General features: G+C 30.7%; 13 protein-coding genes across 13 annotated transcripts; 5 read left to right on the top strand and 8 right to left on the bottom strand. All coding sequences in view use genetic code 12, as the record gives it.

Annotated features, from left to right (window-relative positions):
* Nucleotides 1-95: 95 nt before the first annotated feature.
* NBP2 (Nbp2p) lies at nt 96-860 on the bottom strand (the record flags this gene model as incomplete). The annotated part of the gene is made up of 1 exon (XM_051759989.1): nt 96-860. One exon carries the CDS (start codon nt 858-860, stop codon nt 96-98), a length of 765 nt encoding a protein of 254 aa, XP_051612184.1.
* A 1367-nt stretch (nt 861-2227) lies between these two features.
* Nucleotides 2228-2956, top strand: GIR2 (Gir2p; the record flags this gene model as incomplete). The annotated part of the gene is made up of 1 exon (XM_051759988.1): nt 2228-2956. The coding sequence occupies one exon, from the start codon at nt 2228-2230 to the stop codon at nt 2954-2956; it is 729 nt and encodes a 242-aa protein (XP_051612183.1).
* Nucleotides 2957-3462: 506 nt separating this feature from the next.
* SUI3 (translation initiation factor eIF2 subunit beta) lies at nt 3463-4338 on the top strand (the record flags this gene model as incomplete). The annotated part of the gene is made up of 1 exon (XM_051759987.1): nt 3463-4338. The coding sequence occupies one exon, from the start codon at nt 3463-3465 to the stop codon at nt 4336-4338; it is 876 nt and encodes a 291-aa protein (XP_051612182.1).
* Nucleotides 4339-4494: 156 nt separating this feature from the next.
* Nucleotides 4495-4917, bottom strand: KGF55_005018 (uncharacterized protein; the record flags this gene model as incomplete). The annotated part of the gene is made up of 1 exon (XM_051759986.1): nt 4495-4917. One exon carries the CDS (start codon nt 4915-4917, stop codon nt 4495-4497), a length of 423 nt encoding a protein of 140 aa, XP_051612181.1.
* Nucleotides 4918-5129: 212 nt separating this feature from the next.
* On the bottom strand, nt 5130-6257 carry KGF55_005017 (putative serine/threonine protein kinase; the record flags this gene model as incomplete). Its single annotated transcript, XM_051759985.1, has 1 exon — nt 5130-6257. The coding sequence occupies one exon, from the start codon at nt 6255-6257 to the stop codon at nt 5130-5132; it is 1128 nt and encodes a 375-aa protein (XP_051612180.1).
* Nucleotides 6258-6644: 387 nt separating this feature from the next.
* KGF55_005016 (uncharacterized protein) lies at nt 6645-7485 on the bottom strand (the record flags this gene model as incomplete). The annotated part of the gene is made up of 2 exons (XM_051759983.1): nt 6645-7285; nt 7464-7485. The coding sequence occupies 2 exons, from the start codon at nt 7483-7485 to the stop codon at nt 6645-6647; spliced, it is 663 nt and encodes a 220-aa protein (XP_051612179.1).
* A 572-nt stretch (nt 7486-8057) lies between these two features.
* KGF55_005015 (uncharacterized protein) lies at nt 8058-9623 on the top strand (the record flags this gene model as incomplete). Its single annotated transcript, XM_051759982.1, has 1 exon — nt 8058-9623. One exon carries the CDS (start codon nt 8058-8060, stop codon nt 9621-9623), a length of 1566 nt encoding a protein of 521 aa, XP_051612178.1.
* Nucleotides 9624-9688: 65 nt separating this feature from the next.
* On the bottom strand, nt 9689-10747 carry KGF55_005014 (uncharacterized protein; the record flags this gene model as incomplete). Its single annotated transcript, XM_051759981.1, has 1 exon — nt 9689-10747. One exon carries the CDS (start codon nt 10745-10747, stop codon nt 9689-9691), a length of 1059 nt encoding a protein of 352 aa, XP_051612177.1.
* Nucleotides 10748-11203: 456 nt separating this feature from the next.
* Nucleotides 11204-11737, bottom strand: KGF55_005013 (U6 snRNA complex subunit; the record flags this gene model as incomplete). Its single annotated transcript, XM_051759980.1, has 2 exons — nt 11204-11662; nt 11735-11737. 2 exons carry the CDS (start codon nt 11735-11737, stop codon nt 11204-11206), a joined length of 462 nt encoding a protein of 153 aa, XP_051612176.1.
* Nucleotides 11738-11856: 119 nt separating this feature from the next.
* KGF55_005012 (uncharacterized protein) lies at nt 11857-12606 on the top strand (the record flags this gene model as incomplete). The annotated part of the gene is made up of 1 exon (XM_051759979.1): nt 11857-12606. The coding sequence occupies one exon, from the start codon at nt 11857-11859 to the stop codon at nt 12604-12606; it is 750 nt and encodes a 249-aa protein (XP_051612175.1).
* Nucleotides 12607-12851: 245 nt separating this feature from the next.
* Nucleotides 12852-13496, bottom strand: KGF55_005011 (uncharacterized protein; the record flags this gene model as incomplete). Its single annotated transcript, XM_051759978.1, has 1 exon — nt 12852-13496. The coding sequence occupies one exon, from the start codon at nt 13494-13496 to the stop codon at nt 12852-12854; it is 645 nt and encodes a 214-aa protein (XP_051612174.1).
* A 280-nt stretch (nt 13497-13776) lies between these two features.
* On the top strand, nt 13777-16713 carry KGF55_005010 (uncharacterized protein; the record flags this gene model as incomplete). The annotated part of the gene is made up of 1 exon (XM_051759977.1): nt 13777-16713. The coding sequence occupies one exon, from the start codon at nt 13777-13779 to the stop codon at nt 16711-16713; it is 2937 nt and encodes a 978-aa protein (XP_051612173.1).
* A 31-nt stretch (nt 16714-16744) lies between these two features.
* On the bottom strand, nt 16745-18457 carry KGF55_005009 (uncharacterized protein; the record flags this gene model as incomplete). Its single annotated transcript, XM_051759976.1, has 1 exon — nt 16745-18457. One exon carries the CDS (start codon nt 18455-18457, stop codon nt 16745-16747), a length of 1713 nt encoding a protein of 570 aa, XP_051612172.1.
* Nucleotides 18458-18652: the final 195 nt, after the last annotated feature.

Here is an 18652-nt window from a genome sequence, read left to right as displayed (position 1 = left end):
TATGTGATAAAAAATACCAATTCAATCATCTATGAGTTTAAATATAGTTTTCATTCATCGTTTATTGCATTAGTATAAATATAAGCTATACATTTTCATTTACATTTCTGCAAAGGAGATGCACTACTCGTACCATTCTCTACGTATTCATTACCATTCATCAAGACTTTATCATGAGGTGATTTCCCACCTATGTCATGACCCTCTGCCTCTTCCTCTTCATATATATCATTCCCTTCTTCTTCTTCTTCTTCTTCCTCATCAGTGAAAAATTCTACATACTCTTCCGGAACCAATCCATTTTCACCTGTTTCAGGATCTTCAGCAACCAACCAACCTTGACCATGTCTATAACTAATCCAAATAATTTGTCCTTCTATTAATTCAATTTCATTATCATTTTCCGGTTTAAATTCAAATATTGCACGAGCTTTACAATTTATTTCATCATTTAGATATTCTTCACTCCCATCTCGATTGGATACATCATCTAGGTCGTAAGTTTCGTATTCGTTTTCTTCCTCTCCGTCTTCACCTAGTTGCCGTTCCTCTCCTCTCATTTCTTCGTTATTGCCATTGTGATAATGATGGTGGTTGTGTAAATAGTGATGTCGTGTTCGACGATTCAACGATGCTGTAGATGAGGTTGATGATGAACATGAAGATGAAGAGTTTGTTGATGTGTCGTCGCCTGACTGTGAGTCTTCATCTTCGTTTGATGTTAGATCACTATCATAGTTATTATCTTGATTTTGTCTTCGTGATCGTTTGCTTTTGTTCAATATTCCGAAATGTAAAGGGTCAGTTTCAGGATATGCAAAATCTTTTATTTTCGTGTTCGAAGGAAATCTTGCACTCATTTGGCATATAGTTTGTAAGATTATTGAATGCCTTTTATGACTACGCAACGTTGAATTTTGAACGTCTACTTTCGTAGTCAATCTTTTTTATTTATTTTTTTGACAACTTTGGGATTAAAAAATCGTTAATCAATATCAAATGCTGTTGTATGAATCCAATGTTGTTTGTATAAATCCAATTTAGTTTGATGTCAATTGATTCCTATTATTTAAGTAAATGGATTCCCCGCCTTGGCGCAGTTTTTAATAATTGTCGCTAAATTTTTAATCGAGTGGTATAGGGTTGATATGTTTGAGTCTTTTTTGCCTGTTGAAGGTATTTTAATGTTCAATCCAATCTTCTGCGATCCTAGTATTTAATATTCTTTGTTGTTGTTATCAATTTGTAAAATAGATCAAGTATTTTTATTTGATATGAAATTTCTAATTTTTCTCTCTCTCGTAACAATGTGAAACATATTAAATTATATCGAGTCATTTGGACTATGTTACATTGAATAAGAATTCCTTCTTGATAAAAGCAATTAATCCCTAAAGGATTTAAGGATAAACTTCTAAAGAAACATTATCGTTGATAAAATTCATTTGCTTGAAAGTGCAGCTGGTTCCAATAAAATCGAGTTACATTGAACCTACATTAGCTTAATAATCTGAGATCATCAAATTTAAACCATATATACTTCAGGTACTAAATACAGGGTCAGGCACCATTTTTTCAATTCTATATTCGATTATTGTTAAAACTAAAGTTCAAGATGAACAGTTTGTAAAACCTTGTATGACTTGATTATTGAATCGGAAAAATCTTGGTTTAACAATCTTGTAGCACATTAGCCTATGTTGAAAGAAGACATAGTACATTACTGTAATGTATTATTCGACCCGACAAAAAGAAAATTAGTCAAGTTAAAGCAACGCCCACTAGAGATACAAGAGTCCAGCTTAACTTGGATTCTTTTTCACATTTCCCACTTTACCTAGAATTTGGCATCAAAATCTTAACAATTTTGTAATAAAAATCATTTCCGCAAGAATTTTACAAACCTACACTTCAACCCCATTATACAAAATGGTATTTGGATTCCAACAGCACGCCGTGCTCTCTACCTGGGACACGCAAAGTGAATTTATTAAAATTCAGCTAACCCAAGTTCAAAAAACCCCCTAAGACTTGTCGCAAATCTGATCAGCGTCAAAATTTGTTTTTTATGGTAACTACATCACATAATGAAAAATTATGAGTAGCGATTATATACAACTAGTGTCTACTTTGAATATCAATCCAACCACATCCTTTCGACCAAAAAAAATATCAGGGTATTGACTTCATTTTGCCATACTTTCTAGTAAATCATTAACAACATATAATGGATCATAAAGAAGAACAGAGCCAAGAACTAGAGATTTTACAATCAATATATCCAGAAGAGTTAGAAATATTGAATGAATCTCAGTCACATTTCCAAATTATAGTTAATTTAGACTTACCAAGTGAGAAAAAACATTCTTTGTTGTTAATTGTGAAATATCCTCCAACTTATCCCGAAGTAATACCTGAACTACATATCGAAGTGAAGGAGAATGAATTAGATGATGACGATTTTGATCAAAACGATGAAGACGAAGATGACGAAGATGATGAAGATACGAAGCAAACTAAATTAGCATTAAACATGGCAGAAACAATAGAATTTTCAAAAGATGATTTAAATACCCTACTTTCAAAATTGAACGAAGAATCAGAAATCAACATAGGCTTACCTTCTGTATTTACACTAATCACATATTTGAAAGATGAAGCAGAATCTTTGTTTGTGAATAAACTAGCTCAAGCAAATAAAGATTACGAACAAAAAAGACAAGAAAGATATAAACAAGAACAATTGAAATTTCAAGGTACGAAAGTGACTCCAGAGAACTTTGCAGAATGGAGGGCCAAATTTCGAAAAGAAATGAAGTTTGAAGAACAAGATTTGAAAAAATTCCAGGATATGCATAATGGGAAAATGAGTGGGAAAGAGATATTTGAAAAAGGATTAGCTGGTAATCTTGAAGGAGATGATTTGGTTGATGGTGTCGAAAAGATATCGCTATAGAAGGAGTAAAGAATATAAAATTATAAATCTAGGCATCGTTGGGAAAGAAACAGTGTCAAAAATACATCATACTAAATCGCTAACAGGTATATCTTAGCAATTCATAAACCACTTTGTATGATAAAAGAGTCCAGCTTGAAATAATGACGTAATTGCAATTTATCGAAATATGGATGAATTACACAATCGAGTATTTACAACTCGAAGCCTTTAACTGACTATTGCATAGTATTTGATACATCCTTTGAAGACCTACAATACATTCTCAAGTAGTTTTTCTAAATTCCTCTTCGTACTTGCGTTTCAGTAACAATTTCGTTTTAATTGTGTGACATCTTTCTTCATTTTGTATACGATTTGGTAGCAACGCCACCATAAATAATTCAGTCATAAAAATTTTTCAGTACAAAAATGATTTATAATATTAGATTCATACCATTTAAAATTAACAAATATTAATAACCTATCCCATTAACCATCTTCATATAAATAATCATTAAATAAAGATGTCAGATTTGGGATTTGATCCAACTTTGAAGAAGAAAAAGAAATCAAAGAAACCAGTAGATGGAATTTCATCTGTCTCAGACAGTAAAGAATCAACACCACAACCTACAGATTCAGTAGATGACTTATTTTCAGGATTAAAGAAAAAGAAAAAGTCAAGCTCATCAAAACCATTAGACTCTTCAGCCACCCCAGAAATAAATGACGAAGATATAACTTCATCATTAGGAGATTTATCATTGAAAAAGAAGAAAAAGAAAAGTAGTACTAAAAATATAGATTTGAATGAATTCGAACAACAATTAGAAGAAGCAGGAGTTGATGAAACAATAATAAATCATGAATCAAACAATAATTCACAAGATGATTTGACAAATGATCAAGAATTAATCGGGGGAATGTCCTATGATGATTTATTAACTAGATTTTTCGATATTTTAAAACAAAATAATCCAGAATTAGCTGGGGATAGATCGGGTCCAAAATTTAGAATCCCACCACCAGTATGTCAAAGAGAAGGTTCTAAAAAGACATTATTTGCAAATGTTCAAGAAATTGCAACTGTATTACAAAGAAATCCAGAACATTTAATTCAATTTTTATTTGCTGAATTGGGTACTTCAGGATCTATCGATGGTGAAAAAAGATTAGTTTTAAAGGGTAAATTCCAACCTAAACAAATGGAAAGTGTTTTAAGAAGATATATTATTGAGTATGTTACATGTAAAACATGTAAGAGTATGAATACAGAATTGAAAAGAGAAAGTGCTAATAGATTACATTTCTTGAGTTGTAAAGCTTGTGGATCTACCAGATCAGTGTCATCAATCAAAACTGGTTTCCAAGCCCAAATTGGGAAAAGGAAGAAATTTTAAGAACGTTAAGCTTTGTATTTTTTGGTGTAGTTTCATTATATAAATTTTATTAGGATTGTACAAATATATATTGTTCATTCGAAAGTATTTGGCTACGAAGTGATGTAGGTGAATTGAATTAAATCATTTTAGGTGAATTGAATTAGATTAGTTTTGTCATATTTTTATACTGGAGACAATTTTCTTAAGCGGAGAGCACCAAGTACTCACTCCATCATTATTCATCATGTGGTCTACCACTTCAGACTTTAAATTCTTCAAATTTGGCAGTGAACTCAAAATTTCTTCGCAAACATTGTTGATGAAGCCTAAATCTCTCTGACTCATATCAGAAACGGTATTTTTCAATTTTGTTTCATAATGAGATTTTTCTTTCTCAGGTAAATTTATCTCTAAATTAAAAATTTTCTCTAGTTTCTTTAATACATCCTCTTTATCACAATCTTGTCGTATCTTTGTAGTTGATTTGGTGGTTGGTATTGAACTTTGCGAGGAGTTTTGTGATCTTATCATCATTGGTGTGGGGCAGTCGTTCCATCCCTCCATTGGATCTCCCCTCTGATACTTGGTCAATGTCATCGATCTAATTCTGTCTTTACTTTGAACGCTGTTTTGATCTTATGATATAAATTTCAAGATCTACAACCTATGCGTGTTTATTTGTTTAGATATTATGCTACCAATCAATCTACAATAGGCAACGTTACATTAGTCCTGGAATTTGTTCAAACTTAGAGTCTTAATGTCATTTATATATCATTATTATGCTACGATTATCAGTATTGCTGCTATCAATTACCAATCTTCAAAGCTTCTTCCAAAAGCTCTTCAACTTTAGGTCGATTCTTAGCTTTAACTTGTAAACTCTTCCTTATAAGCCCCACAAGCTCATCACTATAACCATTTTGATCTTCAGGTATTTGATATTTGCCTTGAGCAATAGCTAAGTTCAAATTAGCGCCTTGATCAATTTCTAATTTTTCAAACGGAGAATATCCAAAACAACAACAATATAACAAACAGCCCAAAGACCAAATGTCAGTTGCTTCTGTTATTTGAGAACCAGTTTCAACATCCAATAACTCAGGAGCTCTATAAGGTAATGTACAATGTTCTTGTGCAAAATCTGTAAGAGACAATGCTTGTTGTCTTGTACGAATATTGTATCTTGCTTTTGAACACGAGCCTAAATCTACCAATACAGGTAAACCCTCTGCTGATAACATCACATTCGCAGGCTTTAAATCATGATGAGCAAATGGAATTAGTTCTTGTAATTCAGTGTTTGATCTTGCGCCTCCCGCAGTATTTGCATTCGACTCAACGTCAAATTCATCATCTGGTGGATTTAGTAATGTATCTTGTTCCTCTATATCATCATCTAGATCCTCATCATTATCTAGATTTCCTACATTTCTGGTGGTTTGTTTGTAATTATGCATTATTTTCAATCCCCTACAAATCCCAATAAAATATTTCAAAATATCTTTCTCATCCAACTTGGTATTATTCAAAACGTTTTCATTAATAATTTCTTGTAGCGAAGTAGTAAAGTAAGGAAGCAAAATATTAATACGAATTGACCCATCAGGATTACTAATTATTTGTTCCTCGATCGATTGAATAATATACGGAGTCTTATAATTTAGGAACCTATGATAATTTTTAATTTCCCTGGTTGCATTTCGAAAACTTTCATCCTCAGTACCAAACAAGCAATTGATCTGTTTTAATGCATATGGTGATGGTTGACCCGACGATGATGAATTTATTTGATTTACTAAGTAAACGTATGAAAATCCTCCTTCTCCTAATAGTCGAATAATGCTATATGTGACTCCATTTATCTTTATGTACGATCCTGATACAAATGGAAAGCACGGCAAACATGAGGAGAATAGTGATAGTATTGAGGTCATTCTTGATAAGACTGACTCTACTTTGAGTTAATCAATAGATAAACCTACAAAAATTATTTGGATTTTGGTAGCATGAATGAAGCCAACTATTTACACCAAAACTATTTAAGGAGTAGAGCTTTCATGGCAAACCAAAATCAGAATTCGTGATTTTGTATCCAATGACGCATAATGTTCTTTGTGTATAAACCATATTAGGTTAATATACTTGTTCATCGATTGAATAACAATACTGCAATTCAACTGTTTAATGCAAGACATTTGTCGAAATTGAAATCCCTTAGTTGAATCATGTTGTGAGTTTCCTAAATGAAGATAAGTCTTCTCTTACATGTAGTTGTGGTGATTTTCATCATTCAATAATGTACTAATTGAAGCAAGATTTATTCAATTCAGGGTGGACAAAAACCTCTTCAAAAATCCTGTTAAATCGTTCAATTCGACTTTTTCTATCTCGTTTTCAATCTCAGAAACTACATCGTCTTGCAATATTTGATAGTTGGGACTCTCTGTGAATTTAGTGGGATGATCAAAATCATCGACATAGACTGAATTAAATTTCACATTACGACAATTTTCAATGATAACAGTCTTTTGAGTGTCTTTCTCGTTGTTTTCAAAGATTATGATTGAGTCTGTGATGTTGTGTAATCGTGCTTGATGGCAACCAGCAATCAAAATGCATTTCTCCATATTTTGTAAAAACAATGGACCTGATGAAAATATAAAACCAAATGAGTTGTATGCATTATTCAAATTTATTGACTTTCCATTTACTTTGATTATACTATTCGAGAGTGTTGAGATATGACAGTAATCAACATTCAAGACCTTTGTTTCGTTTATGAATATTAATGAGTCTTTATCTATTTTAGACGTGGTTGATTCATCGACCAAAGGACTCACATTCTTAATATTTATATTGGAATTAGGAGGAATGGGATCACCAACGAATTTGAATGTGGAACGAGTCAAGAAGTTTAGTTTTGACCGCAAAAGGTTTTGAATATATTGAATTTTCTCATTCTCTAACTTTTTGTTAAAACTTGTTAATTGTTCGGGCTGATCAAAGATTGAGTTTATTAAGCTTTGAAATTTTGATTGTATATCATTTAATTGTGATGTTGATTCACAAGTTAAAATTTCATTTTTGAAACCTACTAAAAGTTAGTATTATTTACCAATGTTAACAAATCTTACACATACCGTTTACATCTATCCTTTGCATCAATTGAAAATTAGCTGGGAATTGATGCTATAATAGCAGATCTAATATTAAATTCTTCTAATAATATCGCTCGCTACCAGGAAGAGCTAACCATTTTATCCTGAACTTCTGGGTTTTAAATTAATATATTAATATAACAATAGTTTAGTGAACCTGTATATAGGATGAAAGTACTAATACTGATTGATCAATAATATGTAATGTAAAAAGGTAGTTGTTCGAAATAACAAGGTTGTAATGATAACCTGTGACTATTATTATGAACTTAAGAATGAGTTAAATATAAAATATTCAAACACTATTCAAAGTATATTTATTAAGTAGATTAGTTGATTAGTATACATAAACTATATAAATTATTTGTTCCCTTTGGATTATTATAAAATATATTATTTTTGTGACTAAACACTACTTGTCTCATTTCCAAATGTTATGACATAATAACAATCCATAAAAATAGCAAGCTGATAAAAGGCATGAAATTCAATTTTAATTCATTGCCAGGTTCTATAATTCTTTTTCAACAATCTTTTTTCAATCAAATCCAAACAAAGGTCAATTGATAGATACAAATGTTTTCTTCGTCATCATCAAAACCGAAATTTGCATTCGACTTAACAATAAATGAATTAACAAATGTTCCACAAATAAATGGTTCATGTTATATTGAGATATCAATTAAGGATAGTAAGAGAAATTCATCACGTCGTCATAAAAATGGTAAAGCACCCGTAGACCCATCAAAAACGAAAACTTCGAATTCAAGTACCTCGTCTCCTTCGAGATCAAACACACGGTCATTCTTGAATAAGTTTGATGATTTAGGATCAAAATTAAAACAATCAACTAGTCTTTCAAAGGATAAATCGAGCAGTAGTGATGGAAATAAGAACAACAGTAATAGTTCTTTCAATTTGAACTCATCATCTTCAAATTCAAACACATCTGTGTCTGGTCATGTGTCTACTACAACTTCTCGTAAAAGATTACATAATTTTAGATGTGTTTTCAATTATAAATTATCATGTAATTTGAAATTTGGTTTAAAGAAAAAAGGGAATTTGATTTCAAATAAGTATTTATGTTTTAGAGTGTATTACATTCATGAAGATAAACATCATTCATCTGACTCTGACAATGGCACAATTATTGATTTAGGAAGATTGGAAATAAATCTTGCTGAATATTTGAACTTTAGTGATCCAGTGAATACCAAATACTTATTAGAAGATTCGAAAGTTAATTCTATTTTGAACATAACAATCGGATTACATGAATTACCATCCAATTTTGATTTTCATACTCAATTACAAATTCAAGATAACAATAGCTCAAATTTATCATCAACTTCAACTTCCAATTTGAATATGAGCAATAAAAAGAAGACTAATTTCAACGTACCTCAATTTGAGAAAAAGAATGTTTATACTGGGATAAACAATGTTTTAGGAGATAATGCAATTCAAGAAGATGCGACAAAGGATCATTATCAACACCACCACCATCATCACCATCAGCATGATCAAAATGGCTCAAAATCTCCACCAAGAAATCATAGACAGTTATTAAATACTAGCAAACATTCGTCAAATTCAGTGAACTCTTCTTCCACGTCATCATCTACATCATCCAATAAAAAAACACAAGAGAACAAATCATTAACTGACATAGCAAATTTAAACAACCAAGACTTGATAAAACTAGTAGCTCAATCATCAGATGTCGCTTCTGGTTTTAGTTCAAATCAGCATCCTGCAAATGATTCCAATTCTAATAATGTAGGTAATTTACCACTGATGATCAATCAAAACTCTTCGGAAGATAATAAACATATTTTAATGGATCCAATAGTGAGTATCTTATATTGCAAAATATTAGAAAGTAATTGGGATCCTGAGTTATACCCTTTATTGGATTATTCACCTAATCAGTGTATTGATGATATATTCAATAATGAACAAAATCCACTTGGTTGTAATTTGAAACTAAAAAAATTCTATCTTGATAAAAAAGCTGAGAATAATAAAGAAGATATTAATGATGATAGTTATAGAGAATTGAATGGATTAATTAACGAAGTCAAGTATAGACCTAATTTACAAAGTTGGACTATTAATGAAGAAATTTATACAAAATAAGGTAGCATAAGTACCTGCATTAATACTTTTACAAAATTGTTGTGTTTTCTTTTGGTCAGGAGTTTTCAAGTTTGTATTTTGGATAAGAAACTCAACTTTTTGCCTCTTCTTTTACCATTTTGTTTACCATTGTTGTAAGCTTTCAAAGTGTTATATTCATTAGATTTTAATTTGGTTTGGGCCTCTTCAGTTGAAGCAGAAGAAATCCAAGTGTTTTTTTTAAAATGATCAGTTAAATTTTCGTAAAATTTTGAATTGTGAAAACTGGTTTTTCTTGTTGAAATATTTTCAACATCATCATTTGATTCACTTATTTGTTCCACTTTAGCTGATGATGATCCATTTTCTTGTGTTTTGGATTCCAAACATTTAACTTCTGGTTCTGGATTGGTATATCTAAATTTCCTTGATCTTGAATACTTATAAGTTGGTGAGAATTTTATGGAGTCTTCATTGTTTTGATTTTGATTATTTGTGATTAGATTATTAAGTTGTTCTGTTGATGTTTGAGTAACAGGATGTGAGTTTGAATTTTTTATTGATGCAAATTGTTTATTTAATTTTGGACCTTTTCGAGCTTTGTTATAATATTCGTCATAATCACTGCCCCATGATTTACCATCAAGAAAGTTATGATTCGGAATTAACTTTTCATAATTGTTTTCCTTATTTTCAGTATCACACAGAAAACTATTCTTCAATGGTGACGGGAAATAAGGCATATATTTGCAATACTTACAATTTGTAAATTCATTAAAGTTAACATTACATTTTGAGTTAAAACATTGGAATCTCCTTGTATCGGTACACCCTTTGAAATTTCCATAAGATATGATTCTAGTTGGTAAAATCTTATGCTTAGGATAACTTGGGCACTTGCTGTGATTCCAATTGACTTCATTTTTTGGCTTTTTGATTTGCTGTGGTTGTTGCACATTTGGTCGTTTTTCCAATTTGAGTTTGGAATTTTTATTGCTATAATCAATTGAATCCACGGATGATGACACTAAAGAGTCGATTGATGAAAGTATTTTTGTTGCATTCTCACCAACAAAATCCAATCTTTGGCCTAAATTGAGCTTTTGCTGATTTTGTTGTATACGAATTTTATTTGTTTCATCCATGACAATTTTATCTTGAAACATATAAAAACCGCTTAACAGTTAGATCAAATTTAGGTTGAAAGGATGTAGATATGTGGCAATAATTGAATTTTTTTTAGACTTGTCTGTATGTTTGACGTTATAATTCAAATTAAATTGAATGAATAACTGATATTTGTAGTAGAGTAAAATGAACAACCACTGATCATGAACATATCAAATAATAAAATCTTAGAATTCATTTCGTAGTACAAAACGCAACACAAATTATTTTCAAGATTCATCAAATTTTTAACATACATTATTTACATCGTACAAGAATCTATGATAGTATACAGTATTCTACACGAATTCCCTTGATCTGAATTTGATTAATTCACCTCTTCACATAAGTTCAACACATCCTGCCCTAGTATAAAAAAAGAAAAAAAAAAAAGCAAAAAATTCATAATCCCCTCGAGATACTCACTGATAGCTCTATTGGTGACCTCGACGATTCCCGTTATTCCCATTATGATTATTACTGTTATTGCTGTTCTGATTATTGTATCTACCACCGCGTCTATTATCCCTTCCACCATCACGGTTATATCCTCTGCCTCCAGCACCACCACCCAGACTTTGATAATTACCCCTTTTCGTTCTTCTGTTATCTCTATCTCCGTGTTGTTGATTATGATGATATTGCAATTGCTGTTCTTTCACAAAATCCATTACTTGATCAGGTATTCTCAAATATTTTATATGCATTCCTTTTATATATATTGTTGATAACTTTTCGAATTTATCTCCAGAGCTATTAGTTTGTATCACATCGTGTAATGTTAAATTCATCCATGAATCACAATTCGTTAAGTTTCCATTATATGTTTCTCCTGTTTTTAATTCTATTAAAATTGGTTTGTTTTTAGCTGCCGTTAATAGATATAATGGAAGCTGAATAAAAAGTAGTTAGTATTATATGTCGCAAAATTGAAAAAAATTCTTCCATGAAACGTTCGAACGTACCATTCTAACTCAGTTTCGCCTTTGTTTGTTTGTAACAATATCTTCAAGTGCTTAGCTCAAAATTGGTGATATTATTTTGATGTGTTTTTTTTGTGTAGACTTGGTAGCCAAAAAATATCTTCATGTCTTGTCTTTATTTGAGTTTCACGACATTCCATGAAAGTTTAATCAGATCCGATAAAGGAATTGTATTCCATCGATATTCTTCATACAATAAATTCCAAGCAGTCATTGATGACATGATGGATTATATACATAATATAGACAGAATATCACAGTCCGCAATTGCTGAGGATGAACCACGACTAATAGTTGATTTACCCAACGAAATCTTAATACAAATTTTGAATTACTTACCGATAAATGTGACGAAACAGCTACTTCTTTATCCAAAAATGAATTTGTTAACTCAATATTATATTTATCATAAATGTCAATACTGCTTACAAATAAATGATGATAGTATTATTGATTTGAAAAACCAGGACAACGCGAGCGATAGTAATGCGATACTAGATAGTGTAAATCAAGACGGTTACAACATAATTGAGGAACTTGATACGACTTCACAAAATATGTTGAAACATATAAAATGCTTTAAGAATTATAAAGTAGTCGTTAATATAGTAAAGTTTGAAGATATACTAGTAAAATTAGAACATTACAAAAGCCTAATAAATGAGATCTTTTACAATGATAGAAAAGATACCGCTTTAAACATAAACATTTCAATAAAATTGAATTATTCAATCAACAATTTTCATGATGTTAAAGATTGCTTTTTCAATATAGATTCTATCAGCAAAATGTTTAACGAGAATGATTTAAATAATATCCAAATTGATTTACAATTAAATAAACAATTATGGTGATTAAGTCGATGCAATCCATCTGAACATGAATGTATTGGTGGGACTACTTTATGTTAGATTCAATTGGATCTCAAGTGTTCTCAAATTTTCGTTTGTACAACCAAGACTGATATTATGCTTGGGAAACCGCATACCAATCTCATTTTTTCCACCCTCATGCGTTAAACTCCCCAGAAACTAGACGTGCATTGATGATGAGCCTGTTTCTTGGCTAATTTTGAGTTCCTGACTTCACTTGTCTTATCTCATATTGATAAAGTTGAGGTTACTTCCTCCAATGTTTTACCTTCTTTCACTTCCTCTTTATCTAGTTTTTTTTCCAAACTTGATTTAAAAACAGCCTCTTTTGCATTATCATCGGCCAATTTACTTTCTTTACCGGGTTGATAAGTGATTTTAGTTGAGGAACCATCTTCATTTTCTACAATATCAAAGTTTTCTTCAGGTGCGAACTTTTTCAAATACCAATTTTCAACTTCAGTTTGATTATTATTCTCAGCTTCATATAATGAATCATGTCCAGCATTATTTTTATCGAAAATATTTGCTTCATATTCCTCTACCAAGTATTGCACTACTGGTAAATGACCATTGAGCGAAGCCCAATGTAAGGCAGTGTTTCCAGTTTCATTTTTAGCACTTACCAACTGGATAGCATCTTTCTTGTTACGTATTATTGATAGTAAATATTTCAATGTTTCTAAATGACCATTTGCTGAAGCCATATGAATAGTGGTGCTTAAAGTGATGTCATCTTTTATACTTAGTATCAATTCTGGTGATACAGATCCAAATATTTCTTTTAATTCTTCAAGATCCCCCATTCTTGCATCATATATGATAACATCCATCTCTTCTTGTGTTAATTTGGTAATTTGATTTGCTGACATTGCGCTATAAGTCCTAATTTTTATATGGTTTCTTGAAAAAAATTATCACTTCTGATACGATATAAGCAACTCGTTTCTTCTAGCTTCAAGCCTCGTAGGTGGTGATCTGCTTTCTAACTATTTTTCTTGCAATGATCTTCCCAGTTGAAACAAAAAAAAATACCTGCATAATACTTAGTATTAGACAAAATCCTGCATATTTATTACATCAGTATCACAATTACTGATTCAAGATTGATTTAGAAAGAATATAGACTTCTTTCATTGACTAAAGCGATTCATGGGTCCAAAGATAGAAGAACTACCTGACGATTATGATGTAACCCAAGAATTAAACTCAAGTGCAGAAGCCAATAGTCGAAAGAAATCTAAGAAACCGGCAGCAAATCCATTTGCTAGCACCACAAAAAAAGCAACCATTAAAAGAGACCCAAGTGAAGTATATCCAAAACGTAAAGGCTTAAATAAACCAGAATTTAGTAGAGATGAACCGATTGATAAATTGTTTGAAAAATTAGAGCAATTGTTAAACTTACCTTTGGAAGAATTATCCATCAGTGTTTTAAATCAGCGTATATTTGAAAGACCTTTAGTCAGTAGTTCAAGATACGAAGTGACAAACTATCTATTAGATCAATTACTTGACATACAAAAATGCTCAATGGAAAAAAAATTCAAAGATAAATCTATCATTTCTATTTCATTACATGACATCAAAACATTTAGCAAATTAGTCAACGTAATTATAATATTGGGAATTTATCCAGCTTTAAATCATTTTAATATAGGAGTACCATTCGAAAAACGTAGATTAAAAGAATTGAACAGCAAAAAACCGATTCAAGTTGAGAAATTGTCAAATCGGGATGAATCTATATCTTTATTGGATCTAATCTATGAAAAATTTTTTATAATATTTCAAATCAAATCAGATGTAACTGACTTATTAAGTAAAGGTACGGGTGTGTCTGACTTTATAACTATTGCAATTGCTTTAAACACAATTCCTGGAATATCTCATGAGCCTTACTCAATTCAGTACAAAGATATACAAAAAATTCCGGAAACTTTTGAATTATTTCAAATATATACATTATTGATAAACACCCCGTCACCATCATATTATAAACAATTTGTATTTCAACATTTGCAAGTATTGCATTACAATGCACCAAACGGGGATGGAGTTTTAGCTCTAATTGAATTTGTTCTAGGTATAAGAGATCAAGAAGATATTGATATAGCTAAATTTGATCATGTTACAAGTGTTATTTTACTGAAACCCAAAGATATCAATACTGAAGCTTACTTTACGTCAATTGGAAATCAATTTTACTCCCTATTAGTTAACATCAATAGACCCGCTATTACATCATGTGTGACGTATGTGATTGAAAAATTATGGGACAGAAATCAATTGATCGTCAAAGATTTTTTGTTGAAAAGATTATGGAATAACTTTAATCCGACTATCAACAATAATGATAAGCACATACTCGTGACGGAAGCTGAATTAAACAATGCAATAAATGTTTTAATATCTTTATCCAGGAAAGGTTTAATCCCGGATTTGTATCAAGCTGTGATGGAACCAATAATATTATCTCTATGGGCATACTATTTATCTTTAAAAAGAAATGGGAAATCAGTGGAAGTAATTACAAATATATTGACAAGTTACTTCACTGTAATGGTAGATTTTGATGATAATAAATTTGTGGGACTAGATTTAATAGCTAAAAACTTGATCTATGAAGGTGGTGATGATTGGGAATATACTTTGGGACCAAATGGTTTAATGGAAATTGTCAAGAAAAAACCTATCTACAAATCAGAAAGTTCTAATTATAAAATCAATAAATTCATTGAAGATTTGGATTTTTGCTGTAGTAATTTCATGAAGTTATTGGAAAATGTTGATCTTGTAACTGTCCAGGCTCTATTTATTTCAATTTTGAAAACATGGTTAAAACTGGGAGATCGTGATACTATTATGTTAGGAGAGGAAGACGAAAGTCCTTATCTAAAACTTATTGATTTGAAAATTTTAGAAAATATTGGAGAAAAGTTTAAAGAGAGTCTAGCGAGAACTCCATTTGAAATGTTGGAAATTGCTCAAAGTTTTTTGGACTCAAAATTGACCTATAATGATAGTAATGAAGATGTTGAAATGAGAAATGAAAATTATGATTCTGATGATGAAGATAATGAAGAAAATCAAGAGGAGATATTACCTGTTTTATTGGAATTGCTCTCTGCTATCTTATCCGAACAAGACGTGGTAATAGATGATCAAAGTCGGGAATTGCTAAATAACATCAACAACTCTTTGGTCAAATTAAGAAGCCGAAATATAAATACGAATTTGAAAAAATCCATAGAATCCTTACAACATAGAATAACAAATTTTTTGACAGGAGTGTCACCGCCAGCTAATGAATTAGACGCTCAAAAACAGGTGCTACAAAGAGCAATAACAAGTTTAAATGATCCTCTAGTTCCCATCAGAGCTCATGGTCTATACCTATTACGTCAATTGATAAGAATGAAAAGTGAAGTAATTTCATTAGACTTTGTGGTTAATTTGCATTTGGTACAGTTGAAAGATCCAGAACCATTTGTATACTTGAATGTAATTAAAGGATTAGAGTCTTTAATTGAATGGGATGAATTGCCTGTTTTAAAGATTTTATTAGAAATATACACAAACAAAGATAATGATTTGGATGAAAGACTAAGGATTGGAGAGGTCATATTAAGATATATTCAATTATCTAATGAAAAATTTAATGGAGAATCTGCGCAGCTTATTGTTGAATCCTGTTTAACAATAATAAGAAGACACGAGGGTGATGATGATAGAATGAGAATGTCAGCTATGTCATTACTTGGTATGTGTTGTAAAGTGAACCCATTAGGACTAGTTGGATCATTAGGCGATGCATTAGATTGTGCAATTGGAATATTAAATTTAGAGACAAGTTCTGAAAAATCAATAATGAGGAGATCAGCAATAACATTGATTCAAGATTTAATATTAGGGACCTCTGAAACTGATAAAGTTATAATCCCCAACACTTACAAAGAAAAGATTGTCACCTTATTGCGGTACATCTCAGTCACAGACACGGATTTGTTTACAAGAGAACAAGCTCAAAGGGTATTAGAGTTAATCGAAGAATTGGCCACAAGCGCAATGGAATTGTATACGAACTAATCATAGAATTAAAGAACTACTGTAATATAAATTAATGAGCAAATCTAAAGTCTAACCTTTTGTTTCCTCTATCCTTTGTTGTTCTTCTATATTGATCTTGTTCTTCTTCACTCATAGCATCCCAAATTTTGGCTTTACTAGCATTTCTCCATTTATAATAAAATTTAGTAAGTAATAAGACTGGAATAACAGTTAAAGCAATACAAAATAATTGTAATAAACCCCTTTTATATAATGGTCTATCATCTTCTCTAAAAATATTTTGAGCAATAATTGCATCCAATTGAACAAACATATTATACAAAGCAGAACAAATGGATCTAGTTCTAACAGAATTTGAATTTCTTGATACCCAACTAACAACAATAGCATGTAAAAATGGATGACCTGTATAAATAGTATTTAAAATATATGATGGCCAAACTTCAATTCCAGCACCTGGCCAAAATCTGATAGCAGCTAATAAAATTGAACAATAAATTGGTGAAATTAATGCAACATATGCTCTATCGTTAAGCTTTTCCGACAACCAAGTAATACCTATAAGTGTCAAACAATGTAATACTGCTGATGGTATAGTTAATAAATTTGTATCAAAAGTACCAAAACCTAATTCTCTAGTTAATAAAGCGAAATATGAACCAAATGTCATTTGACCAATATAAGCTATAAGTCCAATTGCATATAATGGCCATAAATCATAATCAGAAAAACAACTCCATAATGATTTAAAAGAAATAGCTTGTCTATTATGCATTGAACCTTTAGTTGGATCATCTCTTAATATTCTATTAACAACAATTTTTTCTTGTCCTTCAGTAAACCAACCTTTTGGATGTAACCAATTTTTTGTTTGAACAGCTGAAGGAACCATCATATAAAATGCAAAAACTCCAATTAAAAAAGTAATTAAACCTTCCCATAAAAATAAATGTTGCCAACCAGCCCAACCAAAAACTCCTCTTAGTCTTAATATACCAAAAGCTAACAATGCAATACAAATTTGAGTTACTGTTAAAGTAGTCCAAAACCATGATAATCTAATTGGTAATTCTGCACTTGTAAAAAAATATGATAACCAAAGGACTAAATCGGCGATAAATCCACCTTCTATTGCACCAATTAAACATCTTGTAATATAAAACCCAGTTTTATTATGCATAGCAGCTTGTGACATTGCAACAATACTCCAAGCACAAATTTGAATTGGAATAAAAATATCAGGACCCAATCTTTTTGAAATCATTTGTGAAGGAATTTCTGCAACTAAAAATGATACATAAAATAATGTATTACCTAAATTATAATCATTTGTATTTAAACCTAAATCACCTAACATATTATCAGTAACTGCTTGTTGAATATTACCACGATCAATTTGTAACGCAACAAACATTAAACATGCTGCTAAAGCAACTCTAACATTTAAAATTTTAATAACTTTTTTCTCTTCTTGTTCACTCCAAGTAAAATGAGGATCAAAATGTGATCTACATTCATATTTTGTTCTATCATATAATTCAGTATAATATTGAGCAACTTTTGAATCTAAAAATGGATTTTTAGCATTTTGACTTTTTTCTAAATCAAAATCAGTTAATGATAATTTTTCTAATAATGATTTATCTTTTGATGTTTGTTTTGATATTTGTGGTTCTATTTCATTTTCTGAAATTGGTTGTTGTTTTTCAGTTGATGTGACTGACAAAGTATAATTACTTTTTGAGTCAATTGATTTAGCCATTAAATTATGTGGTTGGTGGTTTGAAGGTTGTTAGATTTTGAAACGAACTAAATATTGCAACAAATATGCAAAACATCCTATTTATATACAAATCTGAAACACTAAATTTTAGATGAAGATAACATGAAATAATTTTTCAATTATAAGGATCCGTTATTACGAATTTTTTGATAAACATCATTGTGGCTCACTCAA

The sequence above is a fragment of the Candida pseudojiufengensis genome (genome assembly GCF_024610245.1).
Source record: "Candida pseudojiufengensis strain CBS 10847 chromosome Unknown scaffold10, whole genome shotgun sequence".
NCBI lineage: Eukaryota > Fungi > Ascomycota > Pichiomycetes > Serinales > Debaryomycetaceae > Lodderomyces > Lodderomyces pseudojiufengensis.
Note: the sequence above shows the minus strand (reverse complement) of the source record. Positions and strands in the feature narration are given on the sequence as shown.